Consider the following 13,766-nt stretch of genomic DNA (forward strand, 5'->3'; position numbering starts at 1 on the left):
GTCACCACCAAGGCCCATAGATCCCACGGGCCAGCATCTGCGGGCACGGCTCCTTAGGCCACATCCAGCCGGGAGCGGACTCCTACATTTCATATAAGGAAGTCTTTTCTATTAAAACAGTGCAGGAAAAGGATAGAGACCACCAGCCGGGTGGAGGACCAGAACGCAACCAGCCATGGCACCGGCCACCACCACCTTGGTTTACCAGTACACCAGCACCCTCTGTGGTCATCATTCCCCCTGCACCAGAGCCATCGGGTCCCGGGGCCGCCATCCCTGCCCATGGAGGGATTAACATCTTGCTGCACAACATCTCCCCCGGGTGCCCCACCTCACCACACACCGTGGGTGGCGTCACAAACCTATTACGGCCTAGTCCGTACATCTATGTCCCCCATTTTATTCAGCGTGTCTGTGAGACCCCCGGGTCCGGAGACCCTCAAGCCACCACCCCTGAAGGCCCGGATCCGAGCAGCGTCGGCTGCTGGCACAGGGGCGGCACACAGCCAGCCCCCCAGGCAGCCATGTATCATGCAGCCAGCCCCCAGGTCTCCATGTATCATACAGCCAGCCCCCCAGGCCTCCATGTATCATGCAGTCTCCCAGGTCTCCATGTATCATGCAGCAGCATGGCCACCGTGTACTCACTGATTTGTAAAAATAAAAAAAAAACAAGTACTCCCCTCTCTCCTCCTTCTACCACTGCTCTGTCCTCACCTCTCCTTGTTTCACCACCACTCCATCCTCACCTCTCTCCGCGTTCCTCTGCTGCTCAGGTCACCGGTCAGCATCCTCCCATGCTGCGCTCTGTTCTGTCAGCATAGCAGTCGCATAGGAGTGATGTCACTGCGCAGGCACAGGGGGAGAATGATACAGCATTGAGCGGCACGGGCTGCTCGTTGCTTTATCATTGCTGTGTGCAGTGACGGGGGACGGGGGCCCAGTGCCTCCTCTGCTGGCACCGGGTAGGGGGGCCTGGTGTTAGTGGTGGCACCGGGTCTGGTCTGTGACAGAACAACACAGTTTGTCTCTCACAGAAAGGAGCTGGCTGCTGATTTGCAGGGCGAAGCAGGCCCCTAACCTGAAAGACAAAAAAGGTGGAGGGTTGTGTATATTTGTGAGATCTAACTGAAACCTGTGCTCAATGACAAAATTCTGGGGAGCTGTGACAATTTAGAGTCAGTATGGGTAAATACACATGGGGAGGGGGATAATGGAAAGCTGCTAATTGGAGTTGCTATTAGCCTAGTAACATAGTTGAACAAATAGAAGATACATTACTGCAACAAATTAAAATGGCAGCGAATAATAATTGGGTCCTTATTCTGGGGGATTTCAACTTTCCAGATATATAGTGGGACATAGAATCTTCTGGTTGTGCTAAAAGCTGGAAATTGTTATCTACAATTTAAGACAATTACATTTCTCAGTTGGTAGAACAACCAACCAGGTAAGATAATTTGCTGGACTTGGTCTTGACAATTAAACCAGATGTAATTTCAGATGTTCAGGTCCGGGAGCACTTGGGCAGCAGTGACCATAATATGGTAAGTTTCAGTAGAATATTCAATAAAACATTTCAAAGGGGTAATACAAAAACCTAGAACTATTATAAAGCAGATTTCAACAAATTACAGGAAGAGCTTAATTGTGTAGATTGGGACAATGTCATGATTACTGGGTATACAGAACATAAATTGGGTACATTTAAAATATACTACTAGAATCCTGTAGAAAACTTATACCCTCTGGTAATAAAATGTCCAGGAATAAAAAGAAGCCACTATAAATAAATAAAACAGTACAAAGTATAATAAGGCAAAAACAAAGGTAATTCAAAATCTTGATGGCTGAGAATACAGAAATAGCCTTTCAGGAGTGTAAAGATCTCAATAGGAAATGTAAAAATAGATCATGCAAGCACATTTAGCTACTGACACAGAAATCAACTACAACATTAAAATAAATCCTAACATTTTTTATAAATACATCAATGTCAAAAAGAAAACAAAGAATGGTATTGGCCCCTTAAAATATATCATGATCATGATAGAGGACAAAGCAAAGGCTGAGATATTAAACAGGCACTTTTCATCTGTGTTCATCAAGGAACTGACTGTTCCAGGGATCATTCAAAGAGACAAAAATCAAAGTTTGCCACTTGATATAAATAATTTAACACAAGAAGATGTACATCTGTGTCTGAGTACATTAAACATGAACAAATACCCCAGTCCAGATGGCATTCATTCATGAATATTGAGGGAATTGAGTCCAGTAATTGACAGACTGCTGTATCTCATCTTCTTGAGCTCTCTTGTTTGGTGACTCAAGATTGGGAGATGGCTAACGTGGTACCCATATTTAAGAGAGGTAGCAAGGTGGATCCATGCAACCATCTGGTAACTCTAACATCAGTGGTGTGCAGAATTGTTGAGGATATTTTAGTAGATTACATGCAAAAGTATATTGAAGAGAATAATGTATTAACTGATAACCTGCATGGATTCACATAAGATAAGTCATATTTAACCAACATGTTGAATTTCTGTGAGGAGGTAAGTGAAAATCAGGATATTGGTAATGCAGCTGATGTGATTTATCAGGACTTTGCACAGACATTTGAAACTGTACCACATAACAGCCTTATACTGAAATTCCATTAGCAAGGACTAGGGGAAACTATCTGCAGATGGGTAAGGAAGTGGCTAAAAGACAGGAAACGAAGAGTAGTCATAAATTGTACTGTCTCTAAATGGGTTATAGTCATTGGTCAGCAATGATGTAGCACAGTCTTTCGGGCAACATGGTGGCTCAGTGGTTAGGACTGCAGTCTTACAGCACTTTTGTTCTGTGTTCAAATCCCACCAAGGATACCATCCCCAAGGAGTTTGTATGTTCTCCCTGTGTTTGTGTGGGTTTCCTCCCACACTCCAAAAACATACTGATAGGGAATTTAGATTGTAAGCCCAAATGGGGACAGTGTTTCTGATGTATGTAAAGCGCTGTGGGATTAATGGTGTTATACAAGGGAATAAATATTATTATTATTATTATTATTATTATTATTATAGGGATCTGTGCTAAAACTGATTCTTTTTAATCTCTTTTTTAACCTCTTCTCCTCTGGGTGATTTTCTATTTTCCATTTTCATTTTTTCCTCCCCTTCTTCCAAGAACCATAACTTTTTTTTATTTTTCTGTCAATATAACCATATGAGATTTGGAAAACAGGAAAAAATTGCACGATATATTTTTTCCATGTCCACTATTTTTAAAAACAAACCTGGCATTTTTAATTCCTAGCTCAGTACGAGTTTATGGATACCAAACATGTATAGTTTTACAATAATCTAAGTGGTAAAAAAAAATTCAGAAGTTTGTAAAAAAAAAAAAAATAATTGTGCTTTATCACCATTTTCCAAGCCTGTTATTGCATGTTAATGCAATGTTACGGCGACCAAAATACTAATTTTGGCATTTGTAATTTTTTTCTTGCTACGCCATGTACTGATCAGATTAATTGATTTTATGTTTTGACTAGAGATCGGCAGACTCGCAGATAACCAGGATTGTCAGGTCTAACCAGGTTAAACAGAATCCCGCTTCCGGCCCAGGGTTGATCCTGGTTATACTGGCCATATACTGGTCCCCATATAAGTCTATGAAGACCAAAATCCGGCAAATAAAAATGGTGGTAGAAGAAATAAGGGGATAGGAGCAAGCACTTCATACCGAGGCTTCGATGCAGCTGTAACTGCTTCTACAGCTGCTTATTAACTTTCAGATCCACTCATTTACCTTCATGCACATGCACTGCTTTTCCAGAGCACTGGCATCTGTGATTTGTTGTAGTCAGACAGACCCCCACCCTGGTAGTGTGTCACCTGAGTTATTTCAATCACAAATGCTGCTTGCGTCTATCGTGGTATAAAAATAAAAAAATAAATATATTTGCCATAGGGTTCCCCCATATTATGATAACCAGCACAGATAAAGCACATGTGCTTATATTGGCTGTGTATCAACATATGAGGAACTACAGGCAGCTTTTTTTTTATTTCTTTTTTTTTATTATTATTTAAATAAATAATTTTTCAAAATCAGTGTGCGGTCCCCCAATTTTGATACCCAGCCATGACAAAGCCCAACAGCTGGGGGCTACTATTCTCAGGCTGTGGAGACCCATGCTTATTGAGCCCCCCAGCCTAAAAATAACAGCCTGCAGCCACCCGGATTTGTTGCATCCATTAGATGTGACAATCCTGGCACTTTACCAGGCTCTTCCCAATTGCCCTGATGTGGTGGCAATCGGGGTAATAAGGTGTTAATGGCAGCCCACAGCTGCCACTAAGCCCTAGACTAGTAATGGGAGGTGTCTATGAGACCCCCCATTACTAATCTGGAAGTGAAAACAAATAAACAAAAACACCAAAAAAATCCATTATTTGAAATAAAATACAAAAAAGCATCTTCTTTCACCCCTTTATTAACCCCCAAAACACCCCTGCAGGTCTGACGTAATCCACACGAGGTCTCACGACAATGTCAGCTGTGCTACATCTGAACCTCACAGCGAGCGTCACAGAACAGTAACCGACTGCTGTAAGCTGCAGGCAGAAACTGAATGAGCAACATGATCAATGGTGATTTGTGGTCACAGCTGCAGGACCATGGGAAGTATTCTCAAAAGCTTGCTAGCCATTACTTGTTTTAATTTTCGTTTTTTCCTCCCCATCTTCTAAGCACCATAACTTTTAATTTGCTGTTAACATAGCCATATGAGACCTTGTTTTTTTGTGGGCTGAGTTGTACTTTTAAATGACACCATTCATTCTGCCCCATATTGTACTAGATAATGGGAAAAAAATTCCAGTATAATTCGTAGATACCAAACATGTATAGTTTTACTTTTATCTAAGTGGTGAAAAAAATTTCAGAAGCTTGTAAGAAAAAAAAAAAAAGAATTGTGCTTTTGCAGCCAATTTCAGAGATCCCTAGCGTTGTCATTTATCAGGCCTTGGGGCTCAGTGATGAGTTAATTTTTGCATCTTGAGCGGACGTTTTTAATTTTACAATTTTTCCATAGATGCGATGTTTTAATCGTCTGTTATTACATTTTATTACAATGTTGTGGCAACTAAAAAAATATAATTCTGGCGTTTTGATTTTCTTATTGCTACGCCTTTTATCGCTCAGATTAAATGATTTTAGATTTTGATAGATCAGGCATTTCTGAATGTGGCAATTCCAAATATGGAGATTTTTTCATTTGTTTTATTTTCAATGGTACAAAAGGGAGTGATTTATTTTTTTAGTTATTTGGGGGCTTTTTTCATAGTTTTTATTTTTTTTTTTACATTTTTTATTCATTTTACTAGTTCTATTAGAGGACTTGAAGCTTGCACTGTCCGATCGCTTCTGCTGATCAGAGTGGTGCTTCAGCATTGCTCTGAACAACAAAAATACTGTTCTCCTGTGTGTACTGGTGCTCTGCTGGCATTCACAGGAAGTGAGTCATGACAGCAACAGGCGTCATCAGCTGACCCCATGCTGTCATGTCAACCTATTGGTGCCCCCTGAACGCGTCATGGGGCCGTTGATGGTGGCAGTGAATGGTGCGATCCCCTTCGGAGTGTGTTAGATTGCGTTATCAGAGTTTGACAGAGTAGTATAACCTCAGATCTCCAATCCATCCACGCCTGTTAGCTGCATATGTCTGCTGAGCGAGCCCGCATTAAAGTGATAGATGCGACCTATGATGTATAGGCACGTCCTAGGTCGTAAAGGGGTTAAATGGATTCATATCTAAGAGATTATTATTTTGTTTTTTCCACTGACAGCAATCAATCTTTTCACTGGAATAAGATATCAGATCCCATATATCAAGGTATCATTCTTTTCTATGACCTGCATGCCCATGTAGATGGCGGAGGAGGGTTGATCCTGCTGACAGATTCCATTTAAGGCCCCTTTCACACGTCAGTGATTCTGGTACGTTTGTGCTTTTTTTTAAACGTACCAGAATCACTGACATACGCAGACCCATTATAATGAATGGGTCTGCTCACACATCAGTGATTTTTCACTGCACGTGTCTCCGTGCAGCGTACCCGCGTGTGCGTGATTGCTGCACGGAGACATGTCCATTTTTTTCTGGCATCACTGATGTTCCACGGACCACGCAGTGGTGTGATCTGTGAAACACGTGCCAGAAAACAACGTGCATTTAAAATAATAAACATTTTAACTCACCCGGCGTCCAGCGATGTCCTCTGCAGCCCGTTCTCCCTGCTGCTTTTGAGCCGGCTGATTACTGTCGCGCATATTCATTATGCGCGACACAGCCGACCCGGAAGCAGCTGCTGCAGGGGTCACCGCCGGCCGGATGCTGCACCGCGGGAGGATTCAGCACCATGGACAGCGGGAGCGGGCGCAGGTGAGATGATTTCTAAGTGCAATCACGGGCCACGGAGAACGGAGCCCGGATTGCACTTAGACAACCCACATGTGCCGTGATTCACGGCACACGCAGGGACATGTGCGTGTTTTACACGCCAGTGAAAAATGTCACTGTTTTTCACTGACGTGTGAAACGGGCCTAAGAGATATAAGTACTCAACATTGCTTGTTGTAGGAGTGCTGGAGACTTATTGGGTTGAGAACGCTGAAATTCCTGCAAGAGCTAGACCAAACCTCTACTTATCTGCAGATTCTCATTTGTTAGGATAATTTACAGTAAAAGTCTTGTCTATATCCAAAAGATTAGAATTGATCATGAATGAACCATCTTTAGTTCATTACAGTCGTATACATATCTGCTAATGTGTGCTGGGGTCTTTATTTATACAGAAGTAATTATAAACAGAAATGGATGTAATATTCATAATAGGTCATGATTCCGTTCCCTATCTAAATGACTGATAAGGATTCTTCACATTTTTTTATATACAGGTTTATTAAAATTACCATGTTACTTACCATTTACATCTAGAAATGTCTGAGCTTGTGCACTTCCGGCTGTGCTAACAGCATAACATTCATAGTATCCCTCATCATAAGAAGACACATTAGCGATCTCCCAGGTGGTATCTACAGACTCTCTAGAAAAAAATGATTTTATAAATTATTACCAGTTCTATAAATTGGGTAAATCTAAGGTAATCTGTAATTGAGTATCAAGAAATTCTGCAATAAACAAGATTGGTTTGATGAAAATAATTTGTCTAAGACAACATGTTTAAGCTTAAGGGGACTTTACACGCTGTGATATCGGTAACGATATATCGTCGGGGTCATGTCGGTAGTGACGCACATCCGGCGCCGTTACCGACATCACAGTGTTTAACACAAATGAGCGACTATCAACGAGCATAAAAACGTGAAAAATCGTTGCTCGTTGACACGTCGCTCATTTCCTTCATATCATTACTGCAGCAGATACGATGTTGTTTGTCGTTCCTGCGGCACCACACATCGCTATATGTGACATCGCAGGAGCGACGAACATCTCCTTACCTGCGTCCACCGCCAATGAGAAAGGAAGGAGGTGGGCGGGATGTTATGTCCCGCTCATCTCCGCCCCTCCGCTTCTATTGCCCGGCCGCTTAGTGACGTCGCAGTGACGTCGCTGTGACACCGAACGCACCTCCCCCTTGAGGGAGGGATTGTTCAGCAGTCACAGCGACGTCGCTGCACCGGTATGTTCGTGTTACGCTGCCATAGCGATAATGTTCGCTACGGCAGCGATCACCACATATATTGCCACCAACGGGGGCGGGTGCTATCGCACGCGACATCGCTAGCAATGTCGCAACGTGTAAAGCACCCCTTAGATGCAAGAAAGACTTTTAAATGTAAGTTAGAAGGTTAAAGGGAACTTGTCAGGTCCCATATGCGTTCTGACCTACAAGCATGGGGATGTGTGTGGCCTAGTAACTCCTTCCTACCCATCCCTGTGTTGTAATATTGTGTAATATGAATGTATAAAAAAAGTTCTATAACTTACATACTCCCTATGTAAATGAGCAGAGGGACTAGTCCCCAGGGCGTCACATCGCCCTGTGGCATTTGCATGCTTTCCATGGTATCACGCCCCTGTGGGTGTGATACCATGGATTTACATGAGCGACGTCACCGTCAGCTCCTTGAGATCCCACGTGTGCGTGCTTGACATTCCCTCAGCCTTGTTATCCGGCTGCTTGCTTTTCTGCTTCAGACATGCTCAGCACATGGTTGGAACCGCAGGAGTCTTCAGCGCATGCACAGTGTGTGTCTGAAGCCGACAAGTAAACACCTGGATAACAGGGCTGCGGGAATGGCAAGCACGCATGCACGGGATCTCAAGGAGCTGCCTGTGCACTCACTAATGCACTCACCATGCATGGCCTACGTGCACTCTCACCACTCAAGACTCCATTGATAAACAAAAAGCATGTTCAATAGTCGCACATGTAAATCCATGGTATCACGCCCACAGGGGCGTGATACCACGGAAAGCATGCAAATGCCTACAGGATGATGTGACGCCCAGGGGGCTAGGCCCTCTGATCATTTACATAGGGAACATGTAAGTAATAAAACTTTTTCTTATACATTCATGTTACATAATATTACATCACAGGGATGGGTAGGAAGGGGTTACTAGGCCACACATCACCCTGCTTGTAGGTCAGACCTCATATGGGACCTGAGAGGTTCCCTTTAATGTGAAATATGGACTTCCTTGTAGGCCCCATTCACACGTCCGTGAAAATACACGCACGTGTGTTACGGGCCGTTTTTCGGGTCCGTGTCCCGTTTTTGTGTCCGTTTTTATGGTCCGTGTGGCATCTGTGTGAATGGCGTATAATAGCCGTGTGTGCGTGTGTAATGTCCGTGGGTGCGTGTGAAACATAACTGACAAGTGAGTGTAATGTCCGTGTGAAATGTTGCGTGTGTGATGTAACATGTCGTTGCTACATACCCGCTGACAGCAGACAGAGTCGCGCGCTGAGAATGAACTCGGATGAACTTCACCCGACTTAATTGTCATACCGCGGCTCTGTCTGTGTCGCGTCCTGATTACCAGTCACCCGTGAAGGACTCGCCGGTGACCGCTAATCCCCTGAGTGACAGAAGTGAGCAGCGCGATTAGCGCTGCCGTCACTCAGGTTACCAGCGGCTAGCTGGATCCTCCACTCGTGACCGCAACTCACTTGTGACTTCATTGCTGTCACTCGGACGACTTACTGTCAGAGGTGGAGGATCCAGCGGTGGCCGCGAGTAACCTGAGTGACAGCACAGCTGATCGCAATACTCACCTCAGTTACTGCGTGGAGGTGACAGAAGTGGCGGTGTTCTTCTGCAGCTCCTGTCCCCTTCATGTAGCAGAGCTGTAAGCGACGAGGGACCTCCGTGGATTATGCCGGACATGGATGGGTATTTGGGGCATAATAAATTGGTGAACACGGGTTTTTTGTAGTTTTATAGTGTTTATTATTTCAAATAAAGGTTTTTTTCACTGTGTGTGTTTATTTACTGTAACTTACAGATTAATCATTAGGGGTGTCTCATAGATGCCTGCAATGATTAATCTAGGACTTATTGGCAGCTATGGGCTGCCAATAACTCCTTATTACCCCGATCGCTAACGCACCAGGGCAAATCGGGAAGAGCCGGGTAGAGTTCCAGAACTGTCGCATCGAATGGATGCGACAGTTCTGGGCGCTTGCTGGCTGATATTGTTAGGCTGGGGTGCTCCCCATAACGTGGAGCTCCCCATCCTGAGAATACCAGCCTTCAGCCATGTGGCTTTACTCTGGCTGGTATCAAAATGGGGGGGAACCGCAAGTCGTTTTTTTTAATTATTTATTTATTTTTTTAACTGCACAGTATAGACCCGCCCACTGGCTGCTGTGATTGGTTGCAGTGAGACAGCTGTCAGTCAGCGTGGGGGCATGTCTCACTGCAACCAATCATAGGCGCCGGTCGGTGGGGAAAGCAAGGAATACGAGATTGTTTAATGAGCGGCCGGCTTTTTCAAAGTAGTAAAAGCCACCGGAGTTTATTTTACAGCTGTGCAGCGTCGCGCCGGTGATCGGGGAACGGTAAGTATGAGAGAGGGGGGAGACTGACAGACTGTGAGAGAGGGACAGACAGAGAGAGAGACCGACTGACAGACAGACAGAGAGACCGACCGACGGACTGAGGGAGATTGACCGACATACACAGAAATAGAAAGAATGACCGCCATCGCTAGAAAAAAAACACCAAACGGACACGGACCATAGGGAGATACATACGTGTTTACTAACGTGTGCGCACATACCCATAGACTTTCTTTGGGTCCATGTGTGCGTGCTCCGTGCAAAAAACGGACATGCTTCCGTTCAACACGGAAACACATACGGAACACGGACACGCACACACGGACATTATGAAATAACGCACGTGTGACCTCAAACATAGATTAACATTGGTGTATGTTTGTCCGTGTCTCCAGTATATACGGAAACGGAACAAACACGCACGTGTATCACGGACATGTGAAGGGGGCCGTAGAGAACTTTCATTTGGCAATTGCCAGACATATAGCTTTTCATCGTCATGGCAAAAGACTGAAAATCATGGTATGTAAGGAAGGACTGAGTCAGATGGGAAGATTATTCGTAAAGATTGGCTCTTTGCTCTGACTTAAAGTTCTGGTCCTACATGAAAGCCAACTCTTCATAGTCCAAGGAAGCATAAAAAATAATAGGGTTAGTTGTAGCATCGGGTTCCTTATAATAGTTAATAAAATAAAAACACCAAATATTTACAGAGTGCAAAATAAGAATTGAACACCACCAATTTTCTAAATAAATATATTTCTAAAGGTGCTATTGACATGAATTACTGATATTTCAGATGTCAGTAGCAATCCATCCAATCAGCAGAGGCAAAGCAATCAAACCATAGATGTCCATAAATTTAATGATGTGTAATAATGAGAAATTACACAGGGAAAAAGTATTGAAAACGATTCCTGTGCTTAATACTTTGTACGAATGACGTTGTTGGTGATGACAGCTTCAAAACACATCCTATATGGGGAAACTAGTTAACAATATGAAGTTTGTCAGTGCCGAATTGTGAAAAACAGCCCCACACTATGATGCTTCCACCTCCATACTTCACTGTTGGTATAGTGTTTTTGGGGTGGAACTCTTAGGCATTTAAAAAGTTCAATTTTGGTCTCATCTGACCAGACTATATTCTCCTAATATCTCAAAGTCTTCTCTAGATGTTGTTGAGCAAACTTTAAACACCCTTGAACATGCTTTTTGTTTATCAATGGAGTCTTGTGTGGTGAGAGTGCATACAGGCCATGGAGGGTGAGTGCTTTAGTTATTGTTTTCTTTGAAACAATTGTACCTGCTGATTCCAGGTTTTTCTGTAGCTCTCTACAGGTGGTCCTTGACTGTTGGATAACTGTTCTGATAATTCTTTTCACTCCTCTTTTTGAAATCTTAGAGGGAGAACCTGGTCATGGACAGCTTATGGTAAAATGATGTTATTTCCACTATTATGGCCCGAACACTGCTCACTGGAACCTTCAGTAGTGTAGAAATTCTTTTGTACCAATGCCATCAGTATGTTTTGAAATAATAAAGTTGAAAAGGTCTTGAAATAGCTCACTGGTGTTACCCATCATAAGATGTTTCTTCTGTGGCACTTTGGTAATGTGACATTGTCAGAGTTCCGGGATTTCCAGTTTTTCTTTTGAAGGATCTTGCCCTTTGTTAACATGGAGTTTTCTGTTCTGTTGCCCTACTTCCTGTTCATCTGTTTAAAAGCCCGCCCCTAAGCTTAGTCTAGTTGCCTGAGTATACTGCTTCCTGTGTACTCCTGCCCTGCTGCTCTCATCTCCTGATTGCTGTTTGGATCCGGTTGCAACACCTGACACCAGCTCTGGACTTCACCTCTCATCCAACTGTGCTCAGACTCTGTCTGCCGTCTCTGGTCGGCACTTCTGCCCGGTCCCTTCCGTTCATATCCACCCTAGGACTCACATCACGTACGGACATTTTTTGGACTATACCAGTTGCCCTTTTGTGTCCCGGCTGCTGCGCATTTAGGCCTTCTGGGGTGATTGCCGGACAGCCCCTGTATAGAGGTTCGCTTCTGGCGGTCTCCCTGGGGAGTCCAGTGCGCGGTCCCGGGAATTCCCCTTTGCTCATAACCCGGCAGGTATTTACTGTGTTTATGTTCCACTGTGTATATTCTGTTCTGTTTATATATTGCGGTTACATATTACTGTGTATATTCTGTTCTGTTTACATATTGCGGTTACATATTACTGTGTATATTCTGTTCTGTTTACATATTGCGGTACATATTATAAAACGTCTTTTGCACCAAGAACTCGTCTCTGGTTGTCATTGCCCTAATGCAATCGAAATCCTCAGTACATACAATAGTATTACAGACATCTTTTATCAGTTGAACCAGCTGATATTATTTTCACTAAGTGGCAGGATTGCTCTCTAATCACTGATAGCTTTCAGCTGGTATCATGAATTTCCATGGCTTTCTGGACCTCTTTTTCTGTAAGTGTTCAATACTTTTTCCCAGTGTCATCTCTCATTATTACACATAACTTAATTTATTGACATCTATGGTTTGATTTATTTGCCTTTGTGGATTGGATAGGTTGTTACCAACATCTGGTTAGAAACTAATGTCAATAGCACCTTTGGAAATATATTTACTTAAAAAATTGGTGACGTATTGAATACTTATTTCACCCTCTGTATGTGAATGCACTTTAAAAGAAAACCTTTTAAAAACGGATATTTGGGTAGTTTTTTTTAAAAAAAAAAGTGCCTAAAAATTAACAAGCAGGTAATTTATTTCCACTTGACTGTTGTGCCCGGCACCATTCTCCACAGAGAAACAAATTGTAGAGGACTGCTCCTGATAGCGATTCAGAGGCTTCAGCTGATGAAATGTTAACCGAGCGTTGGCTTCTTTTCCACTCTGCTCTGTTATTGGGGAATAACAGAAAGGAGGTGGACTGATTGATCTCGTGTTCTATTCCCTGAAAACACCATTCACAATAATGTGATATCATGTGAATTGTGTCCTGAGTCTTTGTAAATAATGTGACATGTGAATTGTGATGTAATGTGTAATGGACAGCAAGACTCTATATGTGGTTACCAGACTGTAGAGTAATAAACAGTTAAGAGTTGGGAATAGCCCACAATGGGACGGTTTGGTTTATAGGGAAAAAAACAGTTAGTTAGAACCCAGTGAGGGACAAAAATAGACATACTGTATAGTCTGACTGTCAGCCTGGCTGCATGCAGTAGGTCAGAGGTCCCCAACTCCAGTCCTCAAGGCCCACCAACAGTGCAGGTTTTTGGGATTTCCTTAGTATTGCACAGGTGTTAATGTAATTACCTGCCCAGGTTCTGGTTCCAACAGCAGTGCAATGCTAAGGAAATCCTGAAAACATGCACTGTTGGTGGGCCTTGAGGACTGGACTTGGGGAACCCTGCAGTAGGTGACCTGTGCTAAGAGAATGAGAAAGGAGACCAGATCTATGATAGTGTGACCCTTAAGTACCACCTTAGACTCAGAATGTGGTATCACATTGAAACTATAGACTGGCCATTCAAGAAAGTGACCCTCAGGCAGAAAGATTGAAAAGATAGAACCCTAGAAGCCAGGCATCAAGTACCTTGAAGATCAAGGTAACAGGCTGAGGTGGACTAGTGCCTGAGATAAGTTGACGCTGCAAG

General features: G+C 43.3%; 1 protein-coding gene across 1 annotated transcript in view; it reads right to left on the bottom strand.

Annotated features, from left to right (window-relative positions):
- The window catches only part of HMCN1 (hemicentin 1), a 921,797-nt gene that overhangs the window by 778,892 nt on the left and 129,139 nt on the right, over window positions 1–13,766 (bottom strand). Inside the window, exon 10 of the mRNA XM_075322013.1 lies at window positions 6,982–7,103. Within this exon, the coding sequence (XP_075178128.1) occupies window positions 6,982–7,103 (122 nt within the window). The remainder of the gene's footprint in view (window positions 1–6,981; window positions 7,104–13,766) is intronic.

This window comes from Anomaloglossus baeobatrachus, chromosome 8 (assembly GCF_048569485.1).
Source record: "Anomaloglossus baeobatrachus isolate aAnoBae1 chromosome 8, aAnoBae1.hap1, whole genome shotgun sequence".
Lineage (NCBI taxonomy): Eukaryota > Metazoa > Chordata > Amphibia > Anura > Aromobatidae > Anomaloglossus > Anomaloglossus baeobatrachus.